This window comes from Puccinia triticina, chromosome 15A (genome assembly GCF_026914185.1).
Source record: "Puccinia triticina chromosome 15A, complete sequence".
NCBI lineage: Eukaryota > Fungi > Basidiomycota > Pucciniomycetes > Pucciniales > Pucciniaceae > Puccinia > Puccinia triticina.
Window position 1 is genome coordinate 553,226 of NC_070572.1, and position 15,782 is coordinate 569,007.

The window sequence follows — 15,782 nt, forward strand, 5'->3', positions numbered from 1 at the left end:
TTAACAATTTAAACTTTAAACTCACACAAAACAAGAAAATTTAACTTTGAACTCACACAACACAAAAAAAATTAAACTTTGAACTCACACAAAACAAAAAACATTTGAACACAATCAAAACACACAAAAACATAAAATAAACTCACACAAAAACAATAATTATATAAACTCAAACAAACCATAAACTCTGTACATACTGAAAAAAAACTTAAACTTTTTAAAATTAAGGAACACAAATTTCAAACTTTTAATTTCTTCTGCCTGCAATTTCAATGAAATGCAGCATGAACCCATGAAGTCAGTTTCTGTGAAACTGTGGTTTTAATAAACTTGGATTTTAAAACTTTGTTCATAGAGGCCTTAAATTTAGCTCCAAAGTTTAGTAAAATTCAATTGTGAACCCCTCCTAGTGACAACAATTGGCTTATACTATACTCTAAAATAACCGGGCCTTTCTGTTATTGTATATACTAATAACTGTACTAGTATTGGCCCGTATAGTACCCTGTTTTTTTTTCTGAAACAAAAAAATACAGGTATAATAACTTTTTTCACCCCTGGTTACCGTGATAACGCACTCAATCAGGTGTAGACATAAGTCAATGACATGTGAGCTCCTGATGATTGTACAGGAAAAACATGTCACCTACCTTTTCATTGCGGTAATAGCACAGGCTTATTTAGGAATGCTGTGTAGCTCTTTTTCAGTTGAGAGATTTTTCTGTGGCTGCAGACGTGGTTGTTTGTTCCCTTCAACTATTTCACAATCTGTCAGCAGCCTTATGTGGCTTTGTGAGGATTTTCCCCTCTCAGGGGAATTTGCTGAGGCCTGAAAGGCTTTGGGTGCTCTGATCCCCAAGCCCAAGAAATAGATAGATTTTTATCCCTACTAAGGGCCTGTACCATAGCTTTCCACGGATTAGGAGCTCGGATTCCAAGCCCCCAAAAATACCGGTTTGTTGGGATTAATTTCCCTGCATGGTTTCCCCGAGTTCAAAATACAAGCTGTCCAAAATTTGTACCACAGGACCGCAGATTAATCAACAACTCCTCTGTACACCCCAGGCGCACGAGCACGTCTGGAGACGGGCTGATTCTCCCGTCTCAGGCCAGGACCTCCCCCACAACGACATACGGCCAAGCTACGGGCCCCGTGCCAGGCCCCATGACGGCTCCGTGGAGCCGTCATCCACCCCCTCACATATTTCGCCGTCTGAATCCAACGTCAGAAGAAGCAAGCAGCTGATGTTACTCAGCTGCTTGCAGCACATCAACCAAACGGGCCGGCCAATATATACATCACATTTCTGAAACCAATACACACCATATGTACAGCATTCTACTTCAACTACCATGTGTGGCCGTCTTAGGCAAGATAAAGCTTGCAAAAATCTCACATGATTTGTCTGCTTGCTCGCGGAAGCGGCACACAAAGTGTAGCACACAATGCCACCAATAAATACAACAGAGAGTGGGTTGTTAATTGTGCACATATCAGGGATAGGAAAGCAATCTGCCCGGACAAACATAATACAAAAAAAGCTAGTATAGACACAAATGAAACAGAAAGAAAAGAGAAACAGAAGTTTTATGTACAGGGGGGATGAAACAGGGACACAAGTCAAACAGAAACACAGAAAGAAAAGAGAAATATGTACAGGAGGGGGGGGTTAAACAGTCCAGGAACATGAGAGTGGACGCTTAGCGGGTTGCAGTGCCAGAAGCAAGAGCAGCAACTGCAGTTTTTTCCGCAAGAATGGCCATCTTTGCCATGACTTTGAGCTCAGTGGGGGGCCAAATGCTGTCTGCATCCAGCTGAGAGAAGAAGGTATCTCCTGTGGCCAAAGGACCAAGCTCTATTTATGCAAACTGACCACCTGCCACTCGCGGAGATGAACAGTTTGGCCTCTTGGCGACACTGTGACAATGCAAACAAGGACCATTGCTGAAACGCTAATCCGCAACCCATATCAAATTTACTTTGAACTCCAGCGCTCATCATCCATGTCCATGCACACTGTGGAGGGGCTGTGTCATGAAGCCATGCCTGTGGTGGGGTGGTATTCTTGCTGGGGCAAGTATGGGCAATGAAGTTTTGGACAGTGGGTGGGCACTGTATTGCAACACTGTTGTAATGTGGTAAGATTGCCGGCTCATCAATGGCAATTTATGCCCAACGGGGATAGAAGGTCTGTTTGTGGGAGGCTGGCCTGGCCCTGTCAGTGGATGGCTTTTGGCCGTCTTGCCTGATGGGGACTGATAGTTGCCGTACCTGCGGCGGTTTGATTTCTAGTTTTTTCCTTGGGCGGTTTGACAACAAACTTTGAAATTTCTGCAACCGTGGTGAACCGGTACTGACTGGTCAGCCAGAGCAGTACACACTGGCCATTGGGAGCAATGTATTCCCCTCAATGGTAGGTCCATTTGATCATCAAGAGCTCCCCTCAATCACCAAGAACTCCTGTTGATCATCAAAAGCTCCCCTGGATGTCCTTTTGGTCATCAAGAGGAGTATGTACTCCTCCAGATAGCCAGAATGATCAGGTTATCCAGGGAATTTATTACTCCTCTTGATGACCACAGGATTAATCACTGTCCTCAATGATGACTGGATTGTTCCGGTCATTGGGAGGAGTGCATATTCCCTTGATGACCAGAGCAAACCGCTCATCAAGAGGAGTATCTACTCCTCAAGATGACCGGTTTGTTGCGGTCATTGAGGGAGTATGCACTCCTACAAATGACTGGTTCATTCTGGTCATCAAGGGAGTGTGAACTCCTCCCAATGACCGGAACAAACTGCTCATCAAGAGGAAGATGTAATCCTTAAGATGACCGGAAATAACCGGTCATCTTGAAGAATAGAAAATCCTCTTGATGACCAATTTGTTCCAGTCATTGGGAGGAGTACATCTTCCTCTCAATGACTGATTTGTTCCAGTCATCAAGAGGAGTGCATACTCCCCTGATGACCAGAACAAACCGGTCGTCTTGAGGATTACATCTTCCTCTCAATGACCAGCTTGTTCCAGTCATCTTGGGAAACTCCTCTCAATGACCGGAACAAACTGGTCATTGAGAATTGGGCAAGTGACTATTGATGGCCGGTACAGACCAGGCATCATGGGAGGAGTGCACTCCTATCAATGAACGGTCTCCGCCAGCCATTGCAAATGAAAAACCTCCTGACCAGCCATTGGTGGAGTGTGTATTGAACAAGTGAAAAGAAAGGTCTGAGTGAGGTGGGTATTGAACCCACAGCCTTGTGTACTGTGAGAGTCAAACTCACATACTCAGCATTCATGAGTGATGCTCTAACCATTGAGCTAAGCACTATGAAAAAAACTCGAGAAACTGGTGTCAGTTGACATGCCAGATCCAGGCTGATACAATGCCACATACCTGAGTTTGTCCAGCTTTATTCCTGGTTGAATCCATGTAATTTTATGGATTAGCTCAGCCTAAGCAGTATGTTCAGACTCTGCTTAGAGCATTCGCATTCGTTCGCTAAGTTTTCGGGTTAAATAAGCCCGGGTTTGTGGGCAGGTAGCTGACGAGGTGGGCAAACGCATTCGTTCGGTCAGTTTCAGGTCAGTTTCAGGCTAAAGTGAGCTGAAATGAGTCGCAGACCGCCCTAGCCTGAGGCTAGATTTCAGGTTAAGGCTCGCTAAATTTAGCTGACCTTAGCCTGAAATCAAACCTGAGGCTTGTTGACCCGGGGTTAGCCCGGACCGATGCGATTGCCGCTCGGGTTAAGTTGCCCAAAATCGTCAACTTAACCCGACGAATGCGAATGCTCTTAGCCACACCAGCCACCACACTAACTTTGTGCACAGTTAGTGTGGAGCTGCTCAGCTGGCACAGCAGTAGCACCTAAATACATGCAGGCACCCTTTCAAGCGGGAGGCATCCCTCCCTCCGACAGACGAGGCCGCATACACCCACCCGCGTGGACCAGGAGGAATCCCTCCCGGTCAACAACATAACACGACCCGGAGGAATCCCTCCTGCCCTGGTCAACAAGGCAAGATAACAGTTGACCGGGCGGAATCCCTCCCGGTCGACAGTTATGTACAATTGTCTGGACTGGGAGGACTCCCTCCCGGTCGACAACATCACACAACAGTCGACCGGGTAGAATCCCTCCCGGTCGACAACATAGCACAACTGTCGACCGGGCGGAATCCCTCCCGGTTGACAGTTATGTACAACTGTCTGGCTGGGCGGAATCCCTCCCGGTCGACAACATCATACAGCTGTCGACCGGGCGGAATCCCTCCCAGTCGACAACATAGCACAACTGTCGACCGGGCGGAATCCCTCCCGCTTGACAGTTATGAACAACTGTCTGGCTGGGAGGACGCCCTCCCGGTCGACAACATCATACAGCTGTCGACCGGGCGGAATCCCTCCCGGTTGACAGTTATGTACAACTGTCTGGCTGGGAGGACTCCCTCCCGGTCGACAACATCACACAACAGTCGACCGGGCGGAATCCCTCCCGGTCGACAAAATAGCACAACTGTCGACCGGGCGGACTCCCTCCCGGTCGATAACATAGCACAGAGACAGTTGTACATAACTGTCAACCGGGAGGGATTCCGCCCGGTCGACAGTTGTGCTATGTTGTCGACCGGGAGGGAGTCCGCCCGGTCAACAGTTGTGCTATGTTGTCGACCGGGAGGGATTCTACCCGGTTGACTGTTGTGTGATGTTGTCGACCGGGAGGGAGTCCTCCCAGTCCAGACAATTGTACATAACTGTCGACCGGGAGGGATTCCGCCCGGTCAACTGTTATCTTGCCTTGTTGACCAGGGCAGGAGGGATTCCTCCGGGTCGTGTTATGTTGTTGACCGGGAGGGATTCCTCCTGGTCCACGCGGGTGGGTGTATGCGGCCTCGTCTGTCGGAGGGAGGGATGCCTCCCGCTTGAAAGGGTGCCCGCATGTATTTAGGTGCTACTGCTGTGCCAGCTGAGCAGCTCCACACTAACTGTGCACAAAGTTAGTGTGGTGGCTGGTGTGGCTAAGCAGAGTCTGAACATACTGCTTAGCTCAAACTGCCAAGCAACTTCCGAAAAATTCCAGCAGGGATTCATTTTTTATGAGGCTTGTTTAAATGGAGACTGAACTCGAGTATGCCGCATGTCAACTGACAGGGGTTTCTCAAGTTTTTTTCATAGTGAAGTACACATTGCTATGTTGCAGTTGAATACAGTAGATGTATGCTTATGATGATGTGTGATTTTGCCTCCAATGATGATTGGATGTGTAAGCAACAATGTGTTAAGCAGTGCTAGATTGACACTTCATCAGTGTGTATGCACTCCCCTAAATGACTGGCTTTTGCCGGCCATCAAGGTTGTAGTGATCTTCTCTTGATGGCCGGTAATTACTGTCATGTGTAGGGGAGTCAATACAAGGGTGTGAGGAGTGTATGTATCTTTGACCATGCGGGGGGGGGGGGGGGGGGGGGGGGGGGGGGGGGGGAAGGTGGAATCCAAGGTGGAAAAATAGGTCTGACCTATTTTTCCAATCTAAGGAAAACAGACCATTTCCCTTGGATTATGAGGATGCCAATTAGGTGCTATGGTACTCTGGATTCTAGGTCACTTGAGTTTAACAGAAAGTTGGGGATCCTGGGTGAGATCCTGGGAATCCGCGGGATATAGTACAGGCCCTAAGTAGTGGTACTGGCCACATCTGGCCAGTATTTGAGATTTTTTGTTTCTTCCTTCATTTGGTTATAGTGTTTTCCAGCAAAAATACCCTCATGCAATTGGATATAGTATTAAAAATCCATTATGGAAAATGGAAATATCAGTACCGTTATTGGACCAAAACAAATTCCATAGCAATACTATACATATCTGTATAGTAAAGGCCCATTGTTGCTAGTGAATCCACCTTACACTACTGCAGCCATGCAACAATGCACAGTAAAATTCTGCTACCTCATTTGGGCCAAGGGTGGAGGGGCAAAATGTGGATTGGGCCAAGGGTGGAGGGGCAAAATGTGGATCAAGCTGGCCATTTGGGAAGGGTCTGCCTTTTTCCACACCAAGAAATTCCCCTGCACACACCAAAAAAGGTGCGCACTTGAGCATTTCTTGGAGTAAAAATAGTTCACTCCAAAAATATGTGGTTTATGGAGTAAACTATTTTCACTCCAGGAAATATTGGAGTGCACTATTTTCACTCCAGGAAATATTGGAGTGCACAGAAGCGCACTCCAGAAACCCTTGCAGTGCACCCTGCCGCACTGCCCCCTTGATGGCCAGCGCAGAGCGGCCATCAATGGTTGTCATTGAGAGGGATGAGTCCCCCCAATGACCAGCATTGTGTGGCAATTGAGAACTCCTGGAAGACGTGGTCTTCTTGCACTCCATGGGTCTTGAAGTGCACAGACATGCACACCAAGTAATGTTGTGTGCACAGACTTGCACACCTTTTTGGTGTGCGCAGGGGAGTTTTTTGGTGTGCAAAAAGGGGGACCCTTTGGGAATCCATGGTTCACATGAGAAAGAAATGAGGCCCGTTCAGATTTTTACTTCTTCAAACTTGTTGCTCCATATGTATACTTCATGTACTTTCATTTCATACCTGATACAGCTATAACAATACGTAATCACGTTGATTGGTTATTCAGTTGAGGTCAGTTTTTTTCCTATATACACGCAGAAAACCACGGAGTTTGACAGGAAGCGAAAAAAGAGTCTTTTTGGATAAGCCACATTGGAGACAGAAGAACAAGATTAAAAGGTGGGGATAGATTGGGAGAGAAAGGAAGTCCATAAGGGCCATCGAGCTATTTCGCGAGTCGTTTCTTGCTTCGCAAAATATTCATGGATAGAGGCAGTTTTGTTTCTCGACTTTACTTGCCAGATGAGTGATTGTAAGGAGGCCGAGAGGGTTGTTGGGCGGCACGAGGAGGGTAGTTGGGCACCGTTCGAGTGACGGCGGGGGTGATCCCCGGCGGGCGGTACCCAGCTCGGGAATAATGTGTTGCCGATTGAGTTGGGGGAGGATATGGGTTGGGAAAAGAGGCCGCTGGGGTGTGTTGAGGCAGTCCACCAACCCCTGTGCCGCCGTACCTGACCGGTGGAACGTGCCCGCCATTATTATGGTTCATGGGCGCGTTATAGTAGGCCGGCTGAGGCGCGCCGTAAGGAGGCCGGTAGCCGCCTCCGCCTCTCGCATTGGTGGATCCAAAACTTGTAGGCAATGCGTGCTGCGCTCTCTGCGCATAGTGACCTCCTTGTGGATAGCTATTGGGATGATGATGGGCCGGGCCGTTGGCGTAACCGCGATGATTGGTGGCCGGCGGTCCTGGGTTCCTGTAGTCGTTTGCATACCCTTGGTGAGGAGGTTGTTGGTACTGGGAATGGTTACCAGGTCCTCGGTTGGAGTTCCAGTAGCCGCCACCCCCGCCGGAGTTGGAATTATGATTAGGATAATGCGTCATGATTCCTGGCCCGTCCCCGAAGTCTCTCCGCTGTTGATGAAAGCCATCGTTCCCGTAGTGTTGGTTACCCCCATGCGCTTGATTTCCACCCCGACGAGTCAAGTCTCGGTCATGATTATTCAGAGTGGGTCGTTCCAAGGTAACCCCACTTAGCAGTAGACTCCGGTGAGGAACTAGTTGCGATGGGACGAAAAACCGAGCGAATATCGACTTGTCGTTCGAGATGTCGGGCAGCCCAACAGTCGGCAGTGGCGAATAAAACGTCGAGCCTGGAATGCAATCTGGGTCGGGCAATGCTGAGCCAAAGACTCCGTTTGCGTGCGCAGGATCCAGTGTCACGGCTTCCTTGTTATCTCGTTTTTGGTATATTTTACAAAAATTTTCATATTGAGGATGAGCTTCGCCACAAAACATAACCACATGGCCAGGTTCGTTTCTGATTTTATCCTCAGCTTTCAAGTTATTTTCGCAGTCCTTCATATTATTTAACAATCGATCTTGTTCGATGAACGGCAGCAGTGCGATCCCTTGCCACAGCATTTTTTTCCCATTCATATCGATTTCGAAATCCTCAGGATAAAAGTCTTTGATCGGCGAATCATCATTCATCATCAGTTCATGGTAAACCTCGGGAATATGGCATCTTGAGGCAGCTGGGAAAACGCCCATGAGTTGCTCGTATGGCTTGAATGGCTGTCCAAGGTCAAACTTGATTTCAAACTCTTCCAAGTTCGTAAAGTCAGAAGCAAACGGAGAATAATGGTAAGGATAAAACCATTGCCAAGATTGACATCCCTGGTAGTAGTAAGCCAGTACCCATGCCAAGCCTTCGACGTAATGTTTGACTATTCTATTGACAGCGAAATCAGTTCGATTGGTGAGGGTCAGTGAAAAAGTGGCCTATGATGAGCCTACGGGTGGGCACGACTTACTTTCGTTTTTCAACTTCATCATTCAACTCGATCCCAAACTTTTGTCTAAAATATCGTTCGCGGTAGCCCGGTTCCCAAAGTCTGTGGATAGAGAGGTCAGGGATTGGGCACCATCGACAACGTTGGCAGGAATACTCACTTGACTGTGTCGTCTTGCTCGACCATATTGTTACCGAGCATTTTCAAGGGGGCCGGTCGACTAGGCTCACCGGGAACGAAAACGGATACGTCTCCGGGGGCTTCATCTTCATCGTCATCTTCGGACAATACGGCCGAATCTTCGGTAGCGCCGATTTCCGGATCAGCAGATTCAAGCTCATCGGCTTTACGCTTTTGACCTGGCGTGTTTGGTTTAATAGTTGGATCGGTATCCGCGTTAGGAGGGCCGGTTACAGGTTCATGGCAAGAATCATTTGCGTTTGTTGCATCTGCCGATCCGTCATTGACAGAATCGGATGGTTTGCCTTGCGAGGTAGTCGGTACAGGTTGGATGACATCGGACGAGTCCTGCGCTTGGAGTAGAACGTTGGACGTGGGTTTCGTCACATCCAAAGTCTCCATGGGCGTCACGGCATTATCACCGCTGGCGGCAGGCGTCGGAAGTTCTAATGTTCCGCTCAGTTCTGCTTTCAGCATGGCAGCGGCATCCATATTAGCCGTCCTGATCGCAAATCGATTTTTGACTACGTCCGCATTACTCATCATAGATAAGCTGGTGCCGCCTAGCCCTGGAATAGTAGATCCGACGTTTCCTAGCGAGAAGTTTGGCTTTGGGGGCAAGCTGAGGGTTGGGGGGTTGCCTTCATTGGAGGTAGGCTGGTGCTGACTGGTGGATGATGATTTGATGTGAGCTTCCCGATTGTCACTTTCAATTTTACGTCTTTTGGCGGACTGATCTTGCCTCTCCTCGGCTTCTCTACGTCTGCGAAAAATCTCATCTTCTCGTGCCGCCAGTCCTTCCAAGATAATTTCCGTGCGTTTCAAATTCAACGCGCCACAGTCGGTCAGGAACCCGCCCATTCGGCCAAGATTGGTTTTCCATATTTTAAGCAGAGTGTCGATCGCACCTTCTCGAATCTCGAGACTTGGCAGATGAGGTAGAAAATCATTTCCGACGAAGAAAATCAGCAATACCCAGTCATCGATAGCACGTTCGAGATCAAATGGGAACGGTAGTCCACCGATGTTCAATTCTATGGCCAGATATTCGCGCAAAATCCCGACGTCTAGAAATATGAATGGTTTCCTTTCAACGGGTTTTTGTTGGGTGTCATGTTCATCTACTTTTTCTTTCGGTTTGCCTTGACATTGACTACTGTGATGCCCAAGTTGACCACAGGTGTAACAACCTTTCCCTTTCTTCTGGTCTGCAAAAACATCTTCCCGCAAAACTTTGAAATGAGGTTCATGTGTTGCCAACGATAGCATAATAAGATCTGCATCCAATCCATAGATTACATGTTTCGTGTTGGGATCATAGGATGGCTGAGTTCGCTGTCGACGCACAAAATCCATGATCTTATGTTCCCCTTCTCCAGGAACTGATGCGTCGGAAAGAATGACTTGAATCTGATATTTCAGGCGGAAAAGAACATCCAAAAGTCAAAAATAATGTCAAGGATGCTAAAAAGGGGATGCAACAATCAAGCTAGAACGAACTTGACTCCAGCCTTTGTCGGTATTCATCTTGTAGACGATCCAATATCGTAAGCTTTCCGTTAGCAGGGTCATGAATGGCGTGCCCGGAGTGATCGCATTCGAGTCCCAAGCTTTCTTGTTGGTTTTATAGTCCTCCGGGAGTTCCTTGCCTTGTTGTATATATTCTTCAATAAGAGCTTGTTTTTCTTCTTCCTTGACTTTCGCTTCTTGAGCTGCTCGGAACCGACGCGAACGTTGCTGGTTCATCTTTGCTCGGGGCGCCACTCCATCTGTCAAAAGTAACGTGGCGACAATAAGTAAAAATAAAGAAAGATTAGCAAGGGGCAAGCGGGCATGCTTTGTAAGAACGTAACCTAACCGATTGCGATCATCAATAGCTTCCTAGGTCGGACCATGTTGACGACTCTCTCGGTGTATTTGAAAACTTCGATCATCATTTCTGCCTCGGTCTCTGGTGGTTTTTTACCCTCAGGGTGAGTGCAAGGATGGACGATACCATTCATATCGAGATACAGATTGTCTAATAAACCCCTTAGCCAATAAAAATGAATATGGTAAACTGTTTAGTAATCGCAATCCATTCTGCTGTTGGTCAGGTTAGCTTGACGATGTGACTGACCAAATTCGATCCCGTTTGGGTTTCTTTGACTCATGTCGATTGGCACTTCCTCCGTACCTGCGTGAAAGTAAAACGAGGGTGCCAAGTCATAGGTTGTAGATTCAGAAGCTTTCCGGTGACGGCAATACTAAGTCTGCTAAGCCATACCTCCCTCGACTGCATTTTGCGCCGGCACGTCCTCGATAACTTGCTCCACGACCTTGGGGTATTTTTTCGACAACCATCTGATCAAGCAGGTACCAGCAAAGTTAGTTAATTGTTGATACTAGTGCTGGGGAGGCCAATAGAAGAAGCTCACCTGAACAAGGCCGGTACGCCCATACTGTCGAATTTTCGTTCAAGTTGTATATCCAACCAGTGAAGAGCCTCACGCCGGTATGTTGTTGTAATGGTGTCTGGTGAGGTTGTATGCAGGCGCGACTGGGGTCAATCAATGAAGTACTTAAAGGGGGGTCATGTGACACAAGGGGGCTTCTGGCTGCGGCTAGTTCACTCTCAGGTAGATGTCACGCAGATCAACATACCAAGTGAAACTCAATCGGAGGCCCGTGTGTGTCCGGGAAGACCTCAGGCTTCCGACCCTCAAACCTGGAATTCGGCATCAAACTAAAACTCAAGATGATTTCTAGCTCAGCACGTTCAGCCGGACACGTTCATAAGCCTCTGATACGATTCTTGGGAAAAAGGGTGTACAACTGTTGAGTGATTTCTATTGGTATACCCAACTCTAGCCAAATTTTCGGATCATTGGATTGACATGAAAAATTGGAAACGACGGTTCAATCTTGCCTCGGAAGCTCCGTCCCCTGCCGCTACTTCTCACCCTCTGGCGCCTGAGGAAATCAAGTCAAAGTTTTCGGACTTCCTCAAGCTCCAGCAAAATCCTGCTGCCCGTTCATCATCATCGACTCAAGCATCGCAGTCCAAGGAACGGGTGTTGTGGTACGACGATCCAAGCGAACTGCCCTGGCATTACAACACTCCCAGCTCGACTGAAATTGAGCTGATCAACGTGAGTCTAGTTGATGGCTGTTGTTCAAACAACCCTCTCGTTTACTGATCACTTAATCGTCTCAATGCGGATGTTATCTACCTAACAGGGCGGGGGAGTAATCAGATGAGCTCCTGAAAAACGACTGCATTTCTTGTCTCCGATCCTTGTCGTGTAATCCACCAGTCCCTTATAGCATCTGCACTTGTTTCTTCAGTTTTATGTTTGAGACTTCATTAGGAATGGTATCATCGTCTTCAAAGCAAGCCACCCTGATCAACGCGAGGACCCTACAATCGGTATGGCAGTTGATATATTTGGAGCTGCGTAGAGAAAAGCAGCATCATCCTTTAACCAAATAAGCTCGTCCCAATCACCTTTGTTGATTTTATTTGGGTCAGAATTCCTACACCACGAGTGAAGCTTTTCGAAATGATTTCAATCGGTACCCGAAATGAATTCGGTTCAACTGCCTGCAAGGGGAAACCGTCGCCAGACGGTCGGCGTTTCCACTGGAATTTTCCTGGAAGTTTTACTGGAGGGCAATCCGAAAATATCACGGATCACCAACCCCTTTCCGAATTGCTTGTGAAGGCTATTCGGTATGGTTCAGGGCGGTGGCGGGTGGTGATTGGCTCAAAATGAGGACCAAACAACTCACCCAGCCAAAAGGGGGGCTCAAACCAGCACCATGTTGCTGATCCACCCCCACTGGAGCTCCTTGATCACTCACTTGAGGACGTAAATACTACGCTAATGTCCAGCCCTGCGCCGGCCATTGGGTTGGTTTGCGGGCTTGTGCAGTTGTTGCTGCAACTGACAAATGAAAATCCTTGTGCAGCGTCATGATGTCGCTGCGGCCCGCAGTGACATCGATATGCCCGCAGTGCTACACAATTGTAGCGGGCATCAACTCTCCCCTGGAGAGGTATAACACCAGGCCATAACACATTCCTCACCTTTGAGTTTTTGTATACACGTTGGTCATGAGAACTGCCGCACCAGCCATGGACCGCGTAGATGATCTGTTTCCTTGAGTTACACACTATGAGGGAGTTGAACGCATACACCATCTTCCGCATCCAGTAGTCCTATTTGTGTTTTGAGGGTGCTGCCAAGAAATGAAAGATGGTACCGTCAACAAAAACAATGCATTTGTCAAAAACTGTGGTGCCTTTGGCTAGCAAGCTTGCATTTACACGTTCTTGAGTGTTTGGCCAGTAAACCAATTCATTCTCAAGGCTTTCAAGGATTGCCAAGATGCAGCGGTTTGTAAAGTTTTCAACAGTCCCCTCTGGGAATGTGATGTGAATGAGTCAATCATCAGTTGAGAGTGAGCATGAAGTTGGAGAGAGACTTACCACATATGTTAAAAAGCTGTGCCAAGATGTGGGGGTATGCACCATTCCCGGCGAGGCCAAGATGAGATAAAGCAACCAACAGCTGATACTCTACCGGAGCCTGTGGGTTGTTTGATTTGTTATAAAATATGTAGTGGCCTTGAATCTTGTTTGCAAGCAGTGAAAAGCTTTCAGTAAACATCCGAGCCTGCAATGGGGAAGGATAAGTGAGTGGCTGGTTACTTGGTAGTGCAGAGGGACTGACCCATTGCATAAAAATGTTCCCTCCGATTGCCGTTAAAACCTCAAATGTTTTTGGAAGTGAGGCAATGCAAGGTCAAGGGATTTGAGGCTCTAGGTAGCGTGTTGAGTTGATTTGATGGGTGAAGTTGAGCAGCATCAATGTTTGGTTTTTTGCAATTGTGTCTTGATGTTTCATGGAGGAATTGTCTTGAGATGTTGCCGAGTTTTTCTGATGGAAGAGAATTGAGGAGACGTTGAGGTACTGAAGGAGGGTACTTTGGGGGGCACCAGATTTTTGGAGGATGTGGGCTACCATAATTGAGTTGAAAAACTGGTGGGATGGATTCTGCTGGATTGAGTGATGGTGTTTAGATCTTTGTTGGCGGAGCTTGATCTTCCACATACTTGCAATCAGGGTGAACTCGAGGTCCTCAGTCAGGTGTTTGCGTCCTGTTTTGCGAGGCATTGGCAGTGGTGTGGCATTTGGTTCAGGGAGTTGGATGAGCGCCAGGGGATTGTAATTTGGGGGTGGTCAATGTTCATCTTTTTTCACTGCCAAAAAAAAATATGCATTTATGATTTATGAATTTATGAATATATGCAGTTCACCTTTGAACACCCTTATTGCACAAAAAATTTGGTATGATTACATTTTATATAAAGTTACTTTGTGGCATACATGAACTTGCCTTCCAACCAGAATCTAACTGAGATCCAACCAAATCTATGACTGAGTTCAATGATGGAGCTTGCACACAAGTGCTGAGCAAACTCCCCTGGTGAGAGCTTGGGGGAAAGCCTCTCTGTGAGACAGAGACCCTGCAGGGCCTTCCTCCAGATAAGATCTTTTAAGCCTGAACTGTAGTCATTTGTTTAGCAGTGAGTTCTTGATACCCAGGTACCCACCTCTGGCCATCCAGTCTGCTTTGAGCCAAAAACACAGGCGGTCCCCAGACTTGCAGCAGGTACCCAGATCTCCTTGTGCTGCCATCTTGAATCATGACACACTGTAATCCCAAATGCCAAAGTATCTTCAACACATGCATTTTCCTTAAAACAGAAATCCATTCCACATGCTAAAATGCATGTACTGGAATTCTTCAAGGGCCAAAGACATGTTGAGAGAAAACAATATTTTTAAATCAATGTCACAGATAATGATATCATACTTCACTTGGATGATAGAATTCCAAAAGAAATCATGAAAGTTAAAAGGCCAAGCCATCCAACTACTATAGTCGTGAACACATAGGCCAACCCTTTTCTAGAGTATTTCCCAGTAGCATGATAAAGCCAGTCGAGAGACTTGTAACCTGGGGATGAATCTTTTTTTTCACTTTCCAATCTTGCCCATTCCTCACCAATATGTGGTTCGTTCCAAATGAGTTCATTCTTTTTCTTTTTCAAACCATAACACTTGATCATGACACCAAGTCATCAGTGCTTCGTAAGTACAGAATTGTACACGATTTGGAATGTGAACTCACTGAAGAACCGGGGAGCCACCAATTGGAATTATCCTTGTTCTGATTGGCCAATCGAAGGTTTTCAATCACTTGATCGGAGACACCCTGTTCTTTGTTACCTGTCATTCCTTGGCCAGGCTTCGAGTCAAATAAGTTGGGGGTGTTGTGGTGCATAAACTTTGATTCCAATTCATCAGCGCTGGTGAAATAGAAAGCGGATCTGCTTCGAAATCTGGATTGTGAACTTACCGAAGGAACTTTTGAGGCCCTCTGGGCCTGGCTCTCTCTCTCGCTCTCCGTGATACTATTTTCAATTTCACTCATAATGGTTAAGAGTGGCCTCGTATCCGATTGAAAAGTTTTGAGTTCCATCGCAAAACATTTTTTGATAAACTGCCCGAGCAAGCAAGAAGACGTCATTGTGAGCGAGGAAGCATAGATACACGCCAGGAGAAGACAGACTCAACAAGTAGAAGAAGTAGCCGGAAAACGATTTTGAGCATTTTATATTCAGTCTAGACGTAACAGCTACAATTCCGTGTGTGCGTGTTTTGCTCAGATGTAAAGCAGGGACGTTGTGGAAGGAGAATTTTATAGCATGCCTGTCTTGATTTCTGCATTGATTTGGCAACCGGAAATATTCGGTATTATAAAGCCGCAACAATAATAGGGGACTAAGTTAAAACTGACTACATTCAGTCTGCAGTGAGTAACACGTTTTAATACTTTTTTTCCTTCTCTTGATCAAACAAAAAACGGATGCTCGCGCCGAACCATTGATCTGATTGCAAGGCAATTTTCTTGTTTCCGCAGGTCTGGCCAGTCCTGGATCTCCGGCCGAGAGGAAGACTAGTGTGACTCCCTTCTTCAATTTATTCAAAAATTACATAAGATCACCTGACAAAATATGGGCAGGTGTTTTGAAGGCCTGTTAAGGAATACGGCACCTTAAAACGAGTTTTTGTGACACCTTTTTTCACAATTGCAGTTCAAGGCATCGTTCAGATCGAGTTTGCCCCGACATTGAGTATCAGTAACCGGCCAGCGCATGCAGATCGATCTGTAACGA

The 15,782-nt window shown here is 46.9% G+C and overlaps 3 protein-coding genes across 3 annotated transcripts; 1 reads left to right on the forward strand and 2 right to left on the reverse strand.

Moving 5' to 3' along the window:
* Window positions 1-6,872: 6,872 nt before the first annotated feature.
* PtA15_15A64 (uncharacterized protein) lies at window positions 6,873-10,994 on the reverse strand (the record flags this gene model as incomplete). The annotated part of the gene is made up of 8 exons (XM_053163718.1): window positions 6,873-8,313; window positions 8,396-8,476; window positions 8,535-9,964; window positions 10,055-10,323; window positions 10,413-10,574; window positions 10,674-10,730; window positions 10,821-10,897; window positions 10,972-10,994. 8 exons carry the CDS (start codon window positions 10,992-10,994, stop codon window positions 6,873-6,875), a joined length of 3,540 nt encoding a protein of 1,179 aa, XP_053027229.1.
* A 297-nt stretch (window positions 10,995-11,291) lies between these two features.
* PtA15_15A65 (uncharacterized protein) lies at window positions 11,292-11,794 on the forward strand (the record flags this gene model as incomplete). Its single annotated transcript, XM_053163719.1, has 3 exons — window positions 11,292-11,370; window positions 11,471-11,685; window positions 11,774-11,794. 3 exons carry the CDS (start codon window positions 11,292-11,294, stop codon window positions 11,792-11,794), a joined length of 315 nt encoding a protein of 104 aa, XP_053027230.1.
* A 2,623-nt stretch (window positions 11,795-14,417) lies between these two features.
* Window positions 14,418-15,133, reverse strand: PtA15_15A66 (uncharacterized protein; the record flags this gene model as incomplete). Its single annotated transcript, XM_053163720.1, has 3 exons — window positions 14,418-14,663; window positions 14,735-14,890; window positions 14,963-15,133. 3 exons carry the CDS (start codon window positions 15,131-15,133, stop codon window positions 14,418-14,420), a joined length of 573 nt encoding a protein of 190 aa, XP_053027231.1.
* Window positions 15,134-15,782: the final 649 nt, after the last annotated feature.